Source organism: Lynx canadensis, chromosome A3 (assembly GCF_007474595.2).
Source record: "Lynx canadensis isolate LIC74 chromosome A3, mLynCan4.pri.v2, whole genome shotgun sequence".
In the NCBI taxonomy this organism is placed as follows: Eukaryota; Metazoa; Chordata; class Mammalia; order Carnivora; family Felidae; genus Lynx; species Lynx canadensis.
This window is the reverse complement of record NC_044305.1, coordinates 114,858,970-114,879,107: the sequence shown is the minus strand read 5'-3', so window position 1 is coordinate 114,879,107 and position 20,138 is coordinate 114,858,970. Positions and strand designations below refer to the sequence as shown.

The window sequence follows — 20,138 nt, the reverse complement described above, 5'->3', positions numbered from 1 at the left end:
CTATATTTCTAGTAGAACACAAATACATCTACATGGGCCCGAGGCACTTTATTCAAAGCCTTTACATTTCCAATACCTTCCTCAAAAAGTACCCTCAGGCCTCAAATTCTTTTGCTTTTACTAAGCCTTAAGCCCCTGGACTAAATTTAGTTTCTTGGAAGAGACAAATGTGCTGCTTTTTTTTTTTTTTTTTTTTTTAAATTCTGTTGGTTATTGTATAATTCTCCAAATGGCAAACAAATGATACAGGAGAGAAGAAATGAAAACATTTTCCAGGTATTTTTACTGGTATAGTATTTATCACTAAAATACAGTTTGACTTAAGACATCAAACTTGTTACACGATTTTCAATTAGGAATTGGAGCTCAGCAGAATTTGGAGGGGGGAGGGACCCAGTAAAAGAATCAAATCAACATTAAGAAGTCAAACTTAAAGAAATCTTTACTTGAGCTATTAATAGAGCCAGCCCTTCTTGGAACTTAAAAAAAAAAAAAAAATCCAATTAATTTTCTTAAACCAGGAGTGCAGCGTGCCTTCTCTACATCAGTTGGATTGTGACAAGGCACAGGTTTTATTTTATTATCAGGTCCACTTTGGAGATCCCATCCCCAGGCCAATGAGGATGCTTTCCAACACTGGGAAAAAAATGTAAGGGCCTGGGAATTACAGCCTGTAGTGGACTCCAGGGAAGGCAACTTGCCGTGGAAGGTCTACGTGGAGGGGTCCCTGGCCCAGGAGCCCCAGCCCCAGTCCTCTCCTCTCCAGTTTCTGGGGTGTGGGGGCGGGGGGAGGGTGGGAGGGGGAAGCTCAAGGTTAAAGAAAAAAAAAGAGTGCTTGTTGATATTCTGACTTCTTTTTAGAGAAGTCCCCTGACTTCTCTAAATATTTTTTTAATTTTTTTAATGTTTCTTTGTTTTGAGAGAGAGAGAGATGGAGTGAGAGTGTGGGAGAGGCAGAGAGAGAGGAAGACACAGAATCCGAAGCAGGCTCCAGGCTCTGAGCTGTCAGCACAGAGCCCGACGCGGGGCTCGAACTCACAAACTGCGAGATCATGACCTGGGCCGAAGTCAGATGCACAAACAACTGAGTCACCCAGGGGCCCTTCTAAATATTTTTAAGTGAAGGGCACCCAGTGCTTGTGCTTTGGGAAATAAACTGACCCCCCCTACCAAGGTGGGAAGGAGTCCAGGAAGGACAAAAACTTCCCTAAGGCTTCCTTTCAATGTGTCCAAGTCAAGAGCTCTTCAAAGGACCATGAATGATCATTTCCTAGGAAAAGCTAGGATACTGAACTCACACAAAACTGAGTTTTTTGCCTACAATAGACAAACATCCCATCCAAATTCCTACTATTGAGGAAATAATCTCTGCCTTGGAAAGGATGCTGCAATCATTGGCTGCAACCGGACCCTCCCCACCAGGGGGAGCTCTGTCCAGCCAAAGGAGCCTCCTCAGCCCCAGGTGGCCTCCTCCAAGAGCAGATCAGGATTCCCCCCTGGGGAGGTTCCCCCACAAATTATACCAACACCTTCCCCCCTCCCTGGAGCTCTCCAAAGGCAAGTGTCTAGGCACAAACCATGGAAATGCTGGAAAGGAGGTTGGGAAGTACATGCTGTGAACACCCCTAGCCTCACCCCATTACCCACAAGTGCAGATCCAGGCAGTCCACACAGCAGAGCGGCATGGAAGGAGCCTGTGGGTGGGCGGTGCCGAAAACGATCCCATTCCATTCTTACCCCGGATGCTGCCACTTAATAATAGCCTTGTTGTCGTGGGCCAACTGTATAACTTCATTATTCAGGCTTATCTGCATAAACGTATTATCTGCCTTATGTGGTTGTTGTGGAGATTAAATGAGCGAATAGGTGTGAAATAGAGCTTGTGAATTTGTAAGGCACCACACAAATGCTAGCTTTTGTTACTTCGCCTGAGTGCACATGCTCACACGAGCTTGGTCCTTGAGGAACTCAAGAAGAATGAAATCATTCGGCCATGTTTGCGTGGGGCCAAACTACAAAAAAAATCAACACACTTAATATTCTTCATCTAGCTCCAAATATTATACCCATCAATAGGCTGCTTCAGACTCACACGGAACACTTGCATAGACAGTGATTCTGGGACCTTCTCCCAAACCCACAGAATCATAGTCTCTGCAATAAGCCACAAAACTTGTATGTTAAACACTCTCCAGAGGATTCTGCCATGCCATCAGGTTTGGGAACCAACCGCACGCCTTTGTACAGGATGTGCAAATTTCCTAAACAGGTCAGTCATGGCAATAACATTGTTCTGGCGCTCAGAAGGACTCTGTCTCTCCGTCTCTTTCCTCGGATACACATATCCTAAGATACGGAGGGGTGTTCATCTACCAGACACAAATACACTCACGAAGAGACACAACACATATACGTGGGCACACGAGGTCACACATACAGGCAAAAAACAGAAAGGAGAAATATACTAAGAAGGGCGCCTAATAATAAAAGGTATCAAGATTTTAAAAGTCTATAGAATTTGTGCTTCTCAAGGACACAGAACATGGGAGGAAGAAGTAAGATATTAAGACCAAAAGCAAGTGGCCAAAACTAGAAGCCCACCTGTTCCATGACTGCACACCACTATGTCCAGAATTCCAATATTAGACCACTCCCCCCACCCCACCCACTACTCACTTGTTTGTAATTCTGCCTCAACCAGGAACTTGTGAGAGCCTCCCTACCTCCCTGCAAAGGGCAGGGACATAGTATCTTCATCGCAGCAGCCTCCAAACCCAGCACAGAGCCTGGCATCTAGCTGGATTCAGTAAATGTGTGTCCAGCACATGCCAGGGCGAGAAGAGGCAGGTAAAGACGAAAGACAAAGTGCACAAAGAGGGATACGGATCTCTTGTCCCAGCTCCCTGGTGTAAACTAAGAATAAGTAAGCTTAAGGTAATGAGGTTCAATGCAAAACAGAGAGAGTTCACGTCCCTGCAGGCATCATTAACTGCATCACAAGGAGCAGAACCACCCTGGGGGAAAAAGAAGAAAAGCTCTCCAGATCTACAGGCAGGTCTGAGGTGAGAAAATTGATCCAAAGGCTGTTTGAAGTCACCAGTCAGATCTCTCACTCCCCTGCTTACTACCCCTCCAAGGGCCCCTAGCACCCCCAAGGTCCTACCCAATCCGACCCTTTCACACTTGCCCGCCCTTACTCCTGCCGTCAGCCACGTGGTTTACACTCAAATTATGCCAAATTCACACAACCCGCTGTGTCATTCCTCTGAGCCTGTTTGGTACAGTTAACCTCTACCTTGAATGCCCTCCCTACCTCCTGGCAAACCTACTGTTCATCCTTCTCAACTCAGTTCTGTCACATCCTCCTCCCCCAGGAAGTCCCCAGGCTCCCATGACACCCAGTACACTGAGCCCTGTTGGCGCTCAGCACTCTGTATGATCCTGGCACATTCCTGAGCAAAGCCCCTACCCCTAGAAGGTGAGATCGACATATTTGTACCCATAACACCTAGCACACTGCCTGGCGCACAGCAGACCGTCAATAAACGCTTGTGGGACTCAACTCGGCATTAGCAAGATTCCAAACACAAGTGCCAGAAGACTTAGTTAAAAAGGGATCTGAAAGACACCTTGATTTAGTGGAAAGGTTCTGAATATCAGCGGTCTGAGTTCAAGTCAGAACGACCTAAGGCAAGGCACAAAGACTGAACCTGTTTCTTAATCTATGAAATGAGGATACCACCCAACTTACACAATTACTTATGAAGAAGCACCTATTGTTTACCTGGCACAAACTGGGCCTCTGTATGGACTTACTGGGGAGACCCCCTTCTCTCCCCATTCCCCCCCCCCCTCACTTTTTTAGCCTCCAGCTTCAGACCATACCCTCTTCCAAAGGCTTTTTCCAAGTCCCTGGAGGACTGCTCTGGACCCAGTTAGTAAATGTTGTCTGCCTGGTCAGGAACCCCCAGAGGCCTCCTTCTGTGTCCCACGACCAGGTCTGAGGAAGAGGAGACTCAGGAATGGGGACTCTGAATTAAAGGTAAATGTGTGAATGTAAATTAAAGGGAGAACCTTCTGGCTGGGCTTGGAGGAACCCACTGGGCAGGAGTTGGAAAAGCCACTTGGATTCTCATTTCCCCAACTCCCCACCAACATCCAGGCGTCTGGTTTTACAGGCTCCTCAGTGGTGTTCAGGGCACATTCAACTTCCCACGCAGCTAAAGAGATCGGGGACAATTAGAAAGCTGGGGTGGCGACAGGCCGGCGGGCCCGGGCAGCCAGCGTGCGGGAGGCTGCACGGCGCTCGCCCGCGATGCACACGCGCGCGCGGCGCACCCCGGGCCTCTGGCCTCCCCTGGTCGGGCCTGGCAGCTGCGGGAAGGAAGGAGGTCAGCGCCGCGGCCAGACTCCTCGCGGGCGCCAGCACCGGCCCGCCCTGCCACCCGACCCCACCGCCCGCGACTCTCCCGCGGCGTCCACGGACCGCCACCCCTGGGCGGCTCGTCTGCAGCGTCCCCTCCGCCCCGGGACCCCAGCGCGCTGCCCAAGTTCAGCTCCCCACTCTGCCCGCGAGCGCGCTCCCGCCACCCACACCCACTCCCACTGCCACACTTCACGGGTCGGGAGATGCCTCGAGCCTTCCTAAATCCAGAAACATCACCCTGTGGCCGCATCCGGCGCCCCGTTACCTGCTCGCGGCACCCAGCAAACCCGCCCTGGCTTCCCGGGAGCCCGCAAACCCGGCGCGCGGGCTGCGCGCACTCCTGCAAATCAGTGCCCCGCGCCCACCACGCCGCCCAAGCCCGTACCTTGGGGGTCTGCACTTCAGGTCCCGGCGGCAGCTCGAACTTCTTCTTGGTTACCCAGAAGAACAGCAGCACGGTGATCCAGAGCACCCCGAAGATCGGCAGAGCCAAGCGGCGATTCAGGCGCCGCATGGTCCCGTTTGCCTCGTCTTCTCCGCGACGCTACGCCCCTGGGGCACCCCCTGGCGGTCAGGGTCGGCGGGGCAGGAGTCCTGGAGAGCGCCGACCTCCGGATCAGGGTGCTGGGGCGGCAGGAAGCTGCTGGGTGCTCCGCCCGCTTCGGAGAGAAGCGAGCTGGGGCGGGGGGCGCGGGGCGCAAAGGGGCCGGGAAGGACCGAAGGGCAGCCAAGCTGGACACACGTTCCCGCCGGAGAAGCGCAGTGGCAGCTGAGATGCTCCCTGCGCCGCCGCCGCCGCCTCGCCCGCCGCCGCCGCCGCGAGGGAAACGGACTCGAGCTGCGGGGAGGGAGGAATCCGAGGCTGTGCCCGGCACCCCGGGAAGAACAAGAGGGAGGAGGGAGGGGGGGAGCGAAGCGAGAGCGTGGGCCCGACAGACCGACTCCGAGGGAGCCCGGGCGGGAGCGAGCGGGGCTCTGCGAGGGGGGCGCTACCGCCGCCCGCCGACTGAGGCGCACGGTGCGGCTCCGGGGCCGCCGGCGCAGCCGAGCCCTGGCCGCGGCTCCGGGGCCGTCCGGGGCTGGGCCGGGGCGGGGCAGGAACGGTACCCCCGCAGGCCCGCCACCCCAGCCGCAAGGCGGGACCTAAGGGCCAAGCCCGGGCCGGGTTGAGCTGTGCCTGGGAGGACTTTCCCGCTCGGCGCTGGGGCTGCACGTGGCTCTCACGCCCGGAGCCGGTCCCCAGTGCACCCGCCTTCCGGGAGCCGGTGCCGGGACCGCGGGACGCGGGCGCTGGCGGGGCTGCCGCCTGGACCGCGGTTCACTCTCCTGGCCTTTCAGGGCCAAGGCCGAGTTCAGCCAACTCCCCCGGGGTGTTTCTATGCCTGCCTGCAGGTGCCTGGCAACTTTTTCTGCTTAATGGAACGCTGAGATGGTCTAAATTTAACTTTAAAGAAATCTTTTTAAAAATTAAGGCGCAATTATCTCCCTTAAGGGTTTTCTCTCCCTGTAAGCATCAGGGCTCTGCGCTTGCGAGCGGGGGGGGGGGGGGGGGGGCGGTGTTCCAAATTTGCGCCAACCACATGAGGTACTTGGGAATGACCCTGGGAAAGCCCCCTTTCCCAAATGCCCTTGGAAAAAATGCATTCTCCTCCTTTTTGAAGATGAAAACTACTTGGGTCTAGAAACAGCACAAATAACGGATTGGATTCGCACGCAGGCCTCAGTTAGACTAGAATAATGGTGCTGTCAGGGGAGGAGGCGTTCCTGGCCTGGGTCAGCCATACTGGCCATGGGAATATTGGGCAAGTCCTTCAGCTTTCCCCAGCCCTAGATTCCTCATCTGCCAAATGGGGGTGGTAATACCTCCTTGGACAAGTGAGTGAATAATTGTGAAAGCTGAATGCAGGGTGCTGGTGTTATTCGAATCATTTGACCCTTCGAAGAGGGGTGTTAAAAACTCTGTCCTGCCTGGGGAACAGTGGCTGCAGGAACTGTGCCATTTGAATGTATGCGGTCTTAATTGGAGGGGTTGCTCGGGGAGGTAAGGATGAGGTACCTACCACCGTAGAGCCACCGTCCTCTTGCCTGTCCCCACAGAGCTCAGCATAGGGGATAGCCCATACCCTATCTGAGGCGACGCAGGTGTAAAGCAGGGCTGTGGAATTCATTCTCTAGTAAAATGGAGCCCCCAAGAAGTGGAGTCACATATGGAGTAATCTGCTGAAAGCCCCCTATACTTGGTGCCTTGTCGTTCAGCCACAGGGCAGTCCTGCCTCACAGCCCCAAAGAGTTCTTGGCCAGGCTGTAGGTAACAAGGTTTCGGTTGGGAGCAGAGGTGGAAATCAAACAGCCCAGAACAGCTGAGCTCTCTTGGCAGCCCATCTTAAGATTCAGCTGAGCTCTCAGACTGTCACACAGAACCCTGGGGGTGGGGGACTGGTGGTCCAGAATCTGCCTTTATTAGAACTCTATACGCTGAAAGGTTGGGGTAGGCTCCCCAGCCACCACTTTGGCGGGGCGAAAATCCAGGTAGATCACTGTAATGGGAAGGGTGAGGGGAGCAGAAAGGGAACCCATCTGTGCAGCATCGTGAGTGCCCTGGGTCTCTGCCAGGGGCCTCACCCTGGACCTGCAGCCTTGGGCTGGCGCCCTGTTCTGCGGCAGGCTCTGCAGGGGACCCCCAGGCAAGCCGCTGAGATGCTGTCGGCTCCAGGCAGGAGCTGCAACACCGTAGTCCATTGCTCAGCGCTTTGTGATGCAGCTTCCGAGTAACAGATGGCAGACGGTTACACAATCGCCAGGCTTTAGACATGGTGCAGCACCACACTGCCTGCCGCCGAGGGGCTGAGGGGCTTCGTTCTGTTTGGCATCTGGGGAAACTGAGGCCCTGGGTTTCCCGTGGCAGCTCCATGCAGAGCCTGCAAGGGAGAGCAGGGATTGCCTTCCAAGGATTGCCTTCCACGGGATTGCCTGCTTCTTGAATCGTTATTTTGCCCTCTACTCAAGTGGAGAAGATCCCCTGGTCCTCTGGAAGCTATCAAGGGAATCCAGTTTTGCCAAGTGTCGTTACCTGATCCAGCCCAAAGGTATAGTAGTCTGGGTTGTCACATCAGTAACGGTCATCAGGATTGAAATGCACTTCAGTTGGGACTTCAAGCATCTGGAAACCAAGTGGGTCCCCAGGCAGGACCCAGCCCTGTAGGTCTCTCCCAGGACCCGGCATGGGCCCCCTCGCCCCCACCCCCACCCCGTGTGCTCTGGCAGATATTTAAAACTTTAATAACCAGCTTAAGTAATGCAGAGCACAGTTGATCCCAGTGGGGGATTAGCTATCACTGGCGATTAATCCAAGTTACTTTTTTCTCATCACAGCTTATATGGGGAGGAAAAGCTCCTAGCAAAAGATTTAACATGGCAGGAAATAAGATAAATTAAATAAGAACTCTCGTTAGGAATAAGGAATTAGGACTCTCCTGGTGCCCTAAAATGGATCTACCTCCCTGGTCTTGATATTCCCGAACAAGTTCCTCAGTTCTCTGGGTGGGTCTCCGTTTCCCCATCTGTAATGGGGAGGCCTCTCAGAGGCCCTTCGAGCTCACACACACAAGGCCCTGACCTTCCTTGTCCCCGGCGTAGGACTCTTCCCGCCACTCCTATTGTTGGCAAGTTCTGTGCGAGCTGTTCTCTCCTCACAGCCGAAGACATTAGAGAGGAAATTGGGTATTGGAGCAGATGTGAGTCATTCGTGTTCGTATAAAAACTATGGAATAAAACCCATTATGGCCCCGGAAAGCTGTGTAAAGCAGCATATGGAGCAAATGTGAGCTGGAAACGGGGAAGCTATGGAGTCCAAGGCACATGCTCTCCAACGGCCTTTGCTTTGGGTTTTCACCCTTGGCTTCCGGCTTCCTTTCGCTGTCCTCCTGTCACTGTCCGCGAGCTCTCTGCAGCCTTTTGCTGCTCTCGGATCCGAGTCCCTGTATCCGTCCTCTCTGCCCACTGCGTGACTTAAGTGACAGCGCGTGTGTGCCTGCGGTCTTCTATCTGCATGCTCATTAGTCCTGTCACCCCCAGCGAGACGCCCTGTGTGCCGACCTAATGAGATTTTACCCACAGAGGCCCGGACAGCTTGCTGTGGAGGGCTTTACCCCTTCTGGGCCGTAGGGAGGGCTAAGCGGTAGCCGGGCAGATCGTAGCACAGTGGAGAGACGAGACACGCACACGGCCCAGCACTGGCAGGGGGCCCTGGCAGCAGAAGGAGCAACGGAGAATTCAAAGATGTCTTGTCTTTATTCCACAGTCGTACAGACCCAGGTCTTCGGGCCGACCCCTGCCGTCTGCTCTGTTCAAGTTCTCCAACTGTAAATAATACATCAGCGCTCTTCCTCGGTGCTCCTCTCCCTTTCCCCTGCCACGGTGGCTTCTGTTACAACCACATGTCCCAAGTCTCCTGCAAGGTCTTTTGATAAAGTGAGTGATGAAATAGTTTAGGCTGTGTGGTAAATTCGAATGAGCTCTTACCAACCTCCTTACCTCCTCTGTCTGCCACACTGGTGTATCGTTGTCAGAAGAATAAGGCCAACTGGTTTTTCCTCTCATCTTTGGTGAGTAGATGGGTGGCTTTATCTCAGGGATCTGAGAGTCACCGTTCTGGACTGCTCTCTATCCATTAAGCAACTCCTTTCACTATCCCACTACCCCCCTCCTCCCCCACCTCTTGTTTTCCCTCAGTACCCCTCTATAATTTGCTTCCTAGAAAGGGATTTATAGCTTTGCATTTCAAAAGCCTGCTTCTCCCTTCATTACTTGTGCCCCCCAACTTTCTCTGCTCCTGCCCAAATAGCAAGTGGAAAACTTACTATGGCTGCCATGGTGTCTTTGTGGGTTGTAGAGAGTGATTTGATCTTGTGTGTTAATGTCCTGCAGTGACCTGAGCCATGAACCATCCATCCCCACCAGAAAATGCAGAGTTCTAGTTGCATGAAGGGGTGACCCGATTAGCTTAAAGAAAAGTAGAGGAAGATTATTTAATAAACAGAATTACCTAGGAGTGTCTCTAAGAGGAGAGCACACACAGAAGAAACCGAGGGACCCAAAGACAGGTGTCATTTGCTCCCCAGGTCCCAAATTTCCGATAGCCAGGTCTGACAGCCACCGGCATGATCTCCGACCATCAAACAGTCCTTGGTAGACTCAAGCTTAGAGGCATCAGTGCAGGTAGAAGGGAGCAAGAGAGCTGGGAGCCCAGAAGGAATACAACTGTGGTGGGTGCTTTCTCATCCGGCAGGAACATCAGCAGTGAGAGGAACCGACTATGCCAGGGGTGGAAATAGGACAACTCTCCTTCCCAGGACACCTTCCAGGGGCCATTGGCAGATTCTGTCATCAAGTCATTCGTGGATGTTGCATACTGAACAGGGGGAGCCACGTGCCCGGTTTGCTTGAGAAGGTCGGTTTATTCCTATTTTCCTGGCATGATGATGAATAGTGCCCTCTTCGACTTTTAAGAAATTCCTATATTAGACAATAAACTAGATGGCCACTCTAATGGACAGGACGACTTCCAATGATGTTGCTAAACAGAACATTGATTTTCTTAAGTGACTAAAAATGCGGGTCTTTGATGTTAAAATTTCTTGTGTGTTTGTGTGTGTGCGTGTGTGTGTGTGTGTGCGCGCACACGCGCGCACTGGGCTCAGGATAAACTAAGTGTTCATGTGGGGTGCTTTTCTGAGTGACATTTAAGATATTTATTCAAAGATGAGACAGTATAGACAAATCGAGCCAGCTTTAAATAGGAAATTATTATATTGCCCACACCAGTCAGTGTCTGACCCCACTTACCAGCTGAAGGCATTTTACCCACCTAGCAGCTCACACATCCCGGAAAGCAGTGGATTCCTGGCACAGATGTCCCTTCAAAGGGCAGGGGCTCTTGACATCAGACTCTATCCCTCCAACCATCTCGTCCTTTCGCCCACGTACCTGCACAGGCCATGAAAGGAACGTGAATAGATAGGGTCAGGGAAACAACAGCACAAGCACAGTGGTCACGATGGAACTGACATTCAACCTTCGCTCTGAGGTTGCAGTGCTGGGGGTGCAGGCAAGACTCACAAGGAGCCAACTGATCATTGCCGGTGTCAAGGGGTGCCAGAGTTTCCCAACTTCTCAACAGAAACAGAAGTCCAGACTACCATGTGAAACCTCCTGGATTTTAACTATTAACTGATTTAATTCCCATCCTTCAAAAAAAGAGAAAGTTCAGGTGGGCTATAAACTAAACAGGTCTGCCATCTGGATCCAGCCTGCTGCCTGCCAGTTTACAACCCATACTTGAGCCATAAATGTCTTACTAAGCGCTGATATGTCCTGTGTACCATCATTCTATTAACTTGAACAGATATACCCAGCCAAGGCAAAGGGGAAATAATGAATTGGACTATGTTAGGGTCAGAAGGGGCCTTGGAGAACATCTAGTTCCACGCTCCTTACTTTGTAATTAAGGAAAGTGGAGCCCAGAGAAGCTACATGATCTACTTACAGCAAGAAAATAAGTTCATTACTAAAGCTTGGGTTATCGTGTATCTATCCAGAGACACCCGTTGTCCAAGTGATGTCCCTCAAGTGAAACAGGTAGGGGCGCCTGGGTGGCGTAGTCGGTTAAGCGTCCGACTTCGGCCAGGTCACGATCTCGCGGTCCGTGAGTTCGAGCCCCGCGTGGGGCTCTGGGCTGATGGCTCAGAGCCTGGAGCCTGCTTCCGATTCTGTGTCTCCCTCTCTCTCTGCCCCTCCCCCGTTCATGCTCTGTCTCTCTCTGTCCCCAAAATAAATAAACGTTGAAAAAAAAAATTAAAAAAAAAAAAAAGTGAAACAGGGAGCTGTGACACTGGGTGGGGTGGGGGAGCGACTAAGCCCAGAGGTTTCCAGGTAATCGGCAAAGCAATAAAAAAAAATACATGGTGATTATAGATTCTGGGCAATTGGCTGTAAGGAATACAAATAAATATAAGGCCTGTTTCCGGTTCTTCAAGAAAGTGTAAGCTGGTCATTAGGACGCAGGCTTTAGTGTTCAAAGATCTGGTTCCTCCTCTCTGTTGAGTTTCCATGGAGTAATAATACGAGTCCCAGGTAGAGGCACTTCAGTCGACCTAAGAAATAGCTACAGTGCAACAGGAAAATTATTTTTGTAGCCATACTCTGCAACTCTCTTCAGTTCCTCTCTCTAAGTGCTGTACAAATATTAATTAAACATAGATTATTTGAAAAGTGCTTTTAGCATTTGAACTCGACTGGGCTGCATCAGAAGATGATATTAATATCATCCCCCTGTTGGCAAAATGCTATTTTTTAAAATAAAAACTCCTTCCCTTTTGCAGTTTCCCTCCACATAGACAATTTATTTTGCCCATCCTCCGGCTATTTCACCTTTTGTGTCATCATTTTCATGAGACAAGTGAAAATAATATTTCTCTTGTGCTCCAAAGAGCCAAATACCTTTCTCTAGCTTGATCCGAGGGAGGCGGGTTTGCACGGTAATGGAAAGAAGCCTGATGTACAGTCCAAGCACAAATCCCCGGGGAAAAATAATGCATCTCCTTGAAAAAAAAAATAGCTTCTACTTATGAGGAAGGAGATTTTCAATTTATAAAGGTTTCCTATTTCCGTCAATTGCCGGGATAACTGCGTTCCAGAAAGGTTAGGCTCCTCGTCTGTCCGTAAGGCAGACCTGCCTCTTGGATCTGGAATGTAGATTCTAAACTGATAAGTGGTGATGAACATCTCCTTTCCATCCCTGCCCCACCATCCCCGGGGATTTGGAGGTGCTGAGGACCCAAGGGTTAAAATCCATTACCCTGAGGGGTGGCAAAGTTCCTCTCAGTGATTTCTTCCCCCATCACGGCTCTCAGGCCTGACTTCCAAATTGATTTCCTTAATAACTATTAAAGATCTTTTTAATTAAACCAGGCATCCTCTTCCTTGGCAAACTTTTCTTGATGACATCTCTGGTTAATTAAAGGTTTAAGCTGCAAAGACGTAAGAACAAGGAAGCTGCTTTATAGAGTTTCTGCTGCAGAAGCCTGGGTTCGGCTGTTCCCCCATCTTCCTTTACGGCGGCCCAGAAAATGTTCATGATAAAGACGGTTGGCTGAGGGGGGAGTGGTTAATCATTCTGTTTCCCGAGGTTCAATTTCTCCTTTCAGGCTTGCTGGGTAACTCTTTATCAGGTACTTTTCATTAAAAGCATCACTCATTTTCATTATAATTCACTGATGCTGGCAAAACATTTTTACCTTTTCATCCAAAATTCTTGAGGCAGTTGATACACTTGATAATCCGAGAACAACAAATAAAGGCCTCTTTTCACCCATCCGTAAAATGCAGCCACCTCTACAACTGAATGGAGCAGGTTCTCAGAAGACAGAATTGGGGGTGGGGGTGGGGGTGGATGGGAATAGCATATGTATATGCAATAGTAAATTGTTCTGATCCGCTTACCTTCTTTATCCTGGTTCTTTTTTTTTTTTTTTTCATTTCTTCCACCAAAACCTTCATTTAAAAATGATGGGTGGGTGGCACCTGGGTGGTTCAGTAGGTTAAGTGTCCGACTCTGGCTCAGGTCATGATCTTGCGGTTGGTGAGTCGGAGCCCCATGTGGGGCTCTGTGCTGACAGTTCAGAGCTCGGAACCTGCTTCAGATTCTGTCTCCCTCTCTTTCTGCCCCTCCCCTGCTCACGCTCTGTCTCTTACAAATAAATAAACATTGAAAAAAAATTTTAAGTGGCAGGATAGGGTAAGGTGGGCAGGATGTCATTAAGGAACAGAACTTTTCTTCATGCAAAGTTCAACAGCTCATAAGGTGGAAATCAAATCGGTGACCTTGGCTTTGTGGTCATCATGGTCTAAAATATGGGTCTCAAACCTAGATATACATTAGAATTACCTCTGATTGCTATTAAATCAGATAGTTGTGTCTTACCCTAAAGCATGCTGAAATTCTATGGGCAATGTTTCTAGGCACCCGAGTCCGGAAACTACTGGTCTAGTCAATATATTCCAGTGGAGCTTGTTACGTTTCTAGGCCTGCCTTGAAATGAGAAAAATGGCCTATTATATCAATATTTTGGCTTTGTCGATGACTCAGTCACAACAAAGCAAAAGGAAATAGAACCTTGAGTACTGCTGAGAAACAGTGGCTCTAAGTCTGATGAGATACCAAGGAGGGAATTCAAAAGACGTTCCCACTCACAGACTGTCATTGGTCAGTGCAGCTCCATAATGGTTCTCAAACCATTAGAGAGAATTAGAGAGAATTCACCTGCAGAATTTGTTTTACTGGTCATTCTGTTATAAACATTCTCAAACACACAGAAAGATAGACTATAGTTGACTCACCCGCCACATATAATATACCTACCACCTGGATTCAAAAGTTGTTAACATTTTTCCATATGTGTGGGCACACACACGCATGCATCCACAATTGCCGAACCATTGAAAAATAAATCACAGACATCATGATACATAACACCTGAACAGTAACCTTAAATAAACCAGAAATACTTCAGCACACATATTTTTCTAAAATTAATGACCTCCTGGGACATGACCACAAAACCATTATCATACCTAACTGAATTAAAAGTAATTTCCTAGGGGCACCTGGGTGGCTCAGTCAGATGAGCATCTGACTTCAGCTCAAGTCATGATCCCATGGTTCGTGGGTTCAAGCCCCACGTGGGGCTCTGTGCTGACAGCTCGGAGCCTGGAGCCTGCTTCAGATTCTGTGTCTCCCTCTCTCTCTGCCCCTCCCCTGCTCACACTCTGTCTCTCTCTCTGTCTCAAAAATAAATAAACATTTTTTAAAAATTAAAAAAAAATAATTTCCTAAGATCATAGAACATTCAGTCCCTAACCAAGTCACTAGATACACCAAAACAGAAGAGCAAAGCTTCCTGTCCAGGTTCCCAAAAATGTTTCTTCAGGTAGGTGACGATCATGCTCTGGGACACGCTGCTGTCGGTGACTAATTAGGAATGCTTGTCTTTCTAATAACTGAACTGCAGTTCACTTTCTGTACCTCGGCGATTTGTACGGCACTGAACAGTCATTATTTCATCTGCTGCTGTCTGCAATGCTGCTCTAAGGTGGATGGAAGCGATGGAGCTCCTGGGGCGAGGACTCGTCGTGACGGGCCAGGTCCTGTTGGTAGATCGCAGTGGCAGCTTGGATCCCGACTCTGGTGTGATGGACTGAGCGCCGAGCAGAGGGTCTGAGACCGGGAGTCCTGGTGCTCAGTTTCTCATTCTGCCTATGGGACCTCGGGCATTGGACCCCGCCTCTCTGGCGTCTTCACCTGTAAAGGGAAGAACTAAACAGATGGTCTCAATGATTCTTCCTGCTTCCATCTTTCTTCAATCCAATGCATTTCTGAGTCCTCTTTTAAAACCCTTGATGCATCTCCATTTAGTTCCACAGAAAATTTATACAGGGGTTTATTGAGTCCTCAGGAAACACCTACTAATAAAATATTGTGGAGAAAGAGATTGATTTAATGAAAATCTTCCCACTTGCTGTGGCCAAATATAGCCAGGTCCCTTAAATTCAAGGAGGGTGTGAGCCATTATTGAGAAACTCCTTCAGCAAGGTAGAGGGCACAAGGTGTGCCTGAGGAAGATTCTCTTTCTTCTGCCCAAGCTGGGAAGGTGAAGGCAGCCCCCTGGAGTACCAGCCTACAGGCCAGGATGCCCAGCATGTGCATCTGATGCTGGCTGCCCTAAGGTCACAGGTGTCAGAGAAAAGGGCACATCTCTGTGGAGGTACAGGTGTCCAAGCCCCCCCTTCCCCACTCCATTCAAAGAAAACTACAAAAATCTAAGAGTGCTGACAAAGTCAACAGCTTCTAAACAGAAAGGATATATTCAGCCTGAGACCCCCATTTCATTTTACAAGTGACCCCAGCGTCCTCACCCTTGCCTGTATAACAAGGGCTCCGGGTTTCCTTAAACCCCTGCCGGGCTTGCCCACACTCCCCAGAGCTGGTCCGTGGCAGAGCTGCGGGCTGACAGGTAAGGACCAGAGCTACTTAAAATTCTTCACTTGAGGGAGACTTTCATTTTATATGTATTGTGTGAATTTTTTACAAGTAGAACATATTCATGCATTGCTTGTGTAATTAAAAATAAATAATTAAAATCTCTGATGGCTGATGGGTTTTTCTTTTTAGACTCTCAAAGACAAAGCAATTTCCAGGGTGCAGCAATGGCTCTGAGGTTTTTACTGGTGGTATATGGGGTGGGGGAGGGGGAGGGTGCGCAGGGGTGTGTGTGTGTGCGTGTGCGTGTGTGTGTGTGTGTGGTATGTGCTGGTGGGGTATGATGCATGTGGTGTGGTGTGTGTGATGGGGAGGGTGTGGGGGTTGTGAAGGGGGTGTGGTGTGTATGTGGGGGTGCAGAGGGGTGTGGGGTGTGTATGAGGGTGTAGGGCAGTGTAGTGTGTGTGTGGTGTGTGGTATGGGGGTGTGTGTAGGTGATGTAATTGTGTGTGGGGGGGTGTCAGGGAATGGGGGACGTCGGGGGGTACAGGGTGGTATGGTGTGTGATGGTGTGGGAATGGATGTAGGGGGTGTGATGTGTGTGTGTAAGTCGGGGGTGGGGCTCCCCTTTACAGGAACTAAATGGAAATGGCCTCATAATGCTAACACGATGACAGTTCTAATGTTCATGCCCTTACACACAGACCACATTCATGCATGTTAGGGGCAGTAGGATCACTGCGGCTGGATAAGTATGGTGGGACATGGACCAGCAGTGGAAGGCGGGAGACAAAGGTGTGGAACAAAGGAACAATTCCCCTGGTTCTCTGGGTCTCTGTCTCTGTCTCTCAGGCTCTCATGACCTCTTTCAGAATATCCTCTCCACTTACCCCCAGTGCTGCCAGACCCGTCCAGCTGGGAGCCGTGTCCTCATGTCCCTCTCAACACCCCCATAGGAGGGCTTCCACGTTTGTTCCTTCTTTGAAAGTCCTTTTCCCTCGTTAGAAGTTAACCACCACCTGCAGCCTATCCTCAGACTTTAGGGAAGGAACTTGCCAGTGTCAGGGTGACTGGCCTGAGATCAGAAAGTCCCACCGTCTCACAGAAGAGAGTTAAAATCTAGGGCTTCTGTCCCAAAGGAGTCACATACTCCAGGAATGAGCTCTCCTCATGGAGAGTCAGACAGGGAAGTGACCTTCAAGATCACCTTCAAGGCCGGTGCCCTGATTCTTTCTAGTCTGCCTTCAGAGGGGCTTAGGGTGGTCTGATTTAATGACACACCCTGTCCTGGAATCAGCTGAGGTGGTCACCATTCCTCAAAAAGATGGAACTGGAAGGGACAGGTTTTACAACCTCAAGACTGAATAAAAGGCATCCGGACCAATGAAGGCAAATGGGGGCAGAGCAGCCTACACGCACCTCGTAGTGAGCGTGGCTGGTGTGGAGTTAGTTTTGCTTAGTGGTTAAGCTTGTGGGCACCTGTGTTCTAATCCCAGCTCAGCCATCAGCTGTGGCCACTGATCCTTCTTTTCCCCAGAGTCCCCAGTTGGAGTTGGTCAGACAGAACCTCTCGTTCTCATCTAGGATCTGCTGCTTCTTAGCTGTGTGACCATCGGTGTCACTATCTAAAAAACAAAATGGCAGTAAGAACATCTCCTTGTGGGGTTATTGTCAGGATTCAGAGACAATGGATACAAAGCACCTGATACAGAAGGTAATTAATATGTTAGTCATCCGTTCTTGCTGCTCATGACCATGTGATGACGGCTAGGTAAGCCCTCAGAGGGCATGGACCATGTCTTCTGCACCTTCGCACCCCTCGCCACTTGGTGACATGATGAAAATGCTCAGCACCATGTTTGTTCAATAAATTTTTAAAAGTGAGCATCTCCTTCCACTCGATCGACAGCCCTACAAGAGGGAATGAGAAGTGATGTGTTCCGGAAATAGAGCACCAAATCCACCCCTCGCTGAATATGTCATATTGACAACGCTGGTGGGCACGTGACTCGTGTCTGGCTGCCTCCATCTGAATCACCTTCTAATTTAGAGGAATTCCTGCAACCCCATGAGGGGCTGAAACAGTCTGTCTGTCTTGGGAGTAGAAAAGACTAGCCATTTCCTTTCTAGCCTATCCTGCAGCCCACATTTATGCTCTCCCCAACAGAAACCACTTCGCCAAATTTTTACATGGGAGCTGATGAGACAAGAGAAAAGGGACAGGGCAGCAGTGGGAGCGGTGACAGCTGAAAGGTTGAATTTCAGGGGGTAAAAGAGTGTTGGTACAGGCTGCAGTCACAGAAGCCACTGATGCCTTAACAGAAATGCCAACTCTGGCATCTGGGTCTCTGTGAGGCTGGCAGTGGTTTGCTCACCAGGAAAATGGCTGCCTGGCATCGGTCTCTGTGACCTCCCCTGATCCCCCTAGCTCCAAGGTGCCACGCCAGGCATGCCTCTGGGGGTTTAGCCCTGGTTCTCTGTGAGCTGCCCAAATTCCTCTCAGTGGTCTGTTTCTGCTTTATCCCACAGTCATCTCCTGTAGCTTACTGGACAGATACAGCAAGGTGCTTAATCTCTGCAGCTCAGTTTCCTCATCTTCAGAATGGGGTGAATTACTTAGGGACAGAAGGAGGTACTATTTGCCAAGCGTCCAGCATCAGAGGACTCAATAAATATTATTTTCCTATGACATCAGTCTGGTGACAGTCATAGTCTCCAGCCACAACATTACCTTAGATTCCTTTCCTGACTTTGGAGTATTTGCGTGCCTTGGGGATCCACATGATTCTACCATCTCATTGGTTGGTTCTCTAGCTAGAGTGAGGTCAGGAGGCCAGGAATAAATCATACCCCACATGTATAGGTTGAAAGGCTCAGAGCCCTCAAGAGTGATCTGTAAGATGGGGTGCCTGGGTGGCTCAGTTGGTTAAGCATCCAACTTGGGCTCAGGTAGTGATCTTGCCTTTCGTGAGTTCCAGCCCCGTGATGGGCTCTGTGCTGATGGCTCAGCTCTTCCCCTGCTCCCACTCTGTCTCTCTCAAAAATAAACATTAAAAATTAAAAAAAAAAAGAGTGATCTGTAAAAAATGAACCCAGGATGGGGACTGTGGTCCTCATTTCAAAAAAAATAAACCACAGTTAATATATCTAAGTTTCCCCAAACCCTCCAGATGAAATGGAATGATCTTGGCACAAATACTCTTTCAAGGCTTTCGAGACTATAATTCCTTGCATTTTCAATATTTGCTGAACTGGAATAAGAAACAGTTGCAGAGTTATTTTCCCTTGACATCTCTTTCACTCATGGACTGGTTGGTTTTTGCCCCTTTGTGAAGGCCCCTGCACTTTATGGATATCTTCAGGTGGTGATAAAAAGCCACATGCTCTGACCAGGGAGCCTTAACAGAAATTCTAGATACCTTATCACTGCTTTAGACTCACCTTGTGGATTTGTAGATGACTTTGAAATTTGTTAACTGCAAGAAAGGAAAACCACTCAAACTGGCTTAAGCAAAAAGGGATAATTCATTGGATGTATAGCCTAGTATCTAACAGAACCCAAGGACAGTAAGGACAGCCAGATCTCAAAAGAATTGCTCTCTCCATTTCTCTAGGACCACAGGAAGCCTTGTCGCTAATCCTCTCAGTGGCCTGCTTCATTATTTCCTGCTAGATAGCCCCTTGGATTGTTCCCTTGTTTCACCTCCCCTGTCCTCCTTCTCAAAAATAGCAGCCTCGGAGCACCTGGGTGGCTCAGTCGGTTAAGCCTCCGACTTCAGCTCAGGTCGTGATCTCGTTGCTCGTGAGTTTGAGCCCTGCGTTGGGCTGTGCTGACAGCTCAGCCTGGAGCCTGCTTTGGCTTCCATGTCTGCTTCTCTCTGCACTTCCCCTACTCTCTCTCTCTCTCTCAAAAATAAACATTAAAAAATTAAAAAAAAAAAATAACAGCCTCACAGCCATCCATCTCTATGGCCTTAGGGGCTTCCTTTTCCTGCATCGCATGTATTATGGCCTGAGCATATAGTGTGCATGTATTTATTTTATATCTTTCCCTTGCCCCACTAGCATGTAGACTCTATGAAAGTCAAAGGACTTTGTTTTAGGCAATATTGCATCATCTGCATCTCAAAGAGAGCATGATGCCTAGAAGATATTCACTGAATAGTTTAAAATGAATAAAGAATGAATGAGTGAGTGAATTCTCCTCTCTCCAGTCTTGTTCTCCACTTCTGGGTATTCATGGAGGAAAATGGCTGCCTAGCATGGGTCTCTGTGATCTCTCCTGATCCCCCATTCAAGCTCCTAATTATTGACTAATTTAGTTTCTTCGTGAAATCCTTTTTTTTTTTTAACGTTTATTTATTTTTGAGACAGAGAGAGACAGAGCATGAACGGGAGAGGGTCAGAGAGAGGGAGACACAGAATCTGAAAGAGGCTCCAGGCTCTGAGCTGTCAGCACAGAGCCCGACACGGGGCTCGAACTCACAGACATGAGATCATGACCTGAGCTGAAGTCGGCCGCTTAACCGACTGAGCCACCCAGGCTCCCCATCTTCGTGAAATCCTTGAAGAGAGAAAGAATCTGATTGCCTCAGGTCGTCCTGCAAATGAGTTCCTTTGGAGTCTACTCTATGTCCCAAGACCTTTGGGTGCAGACTGGAGCCCAGAGCACAAAAA

The 20,138-nt window shown here is 49.6% G+C and overlaps 1 protein-coding gene across 2 annotated transcripts in view; it reads right to left on the bottom strand.

The window, feature by feature from the left end:
• The window catches only part of GALNT14 (polypeptide N-acetylgalactosaminyltransferase 14), a 208,032-nt gene extending 203,091 nt beyond the window's left edge, over window positions 1-4,941 (bottom strand). For both annotated transcript variants that reach the window (XM_030311359.1, XM_030311361.1), the window contains exon 1: window positions 4,812-4,941. In XM_030311359.1, coding sequence (XP_030167219.1) covers window positions 4,812-4,940 — 129 coding nt within the window. In that variant the 5' untranslated portion in view covers window position 4,941. The remainder of the gene's footprint in view (window positions 1-4,811) is intronic.
• Window positions 4,942-20,138: the final 15,197 nt, after the last annotated feature.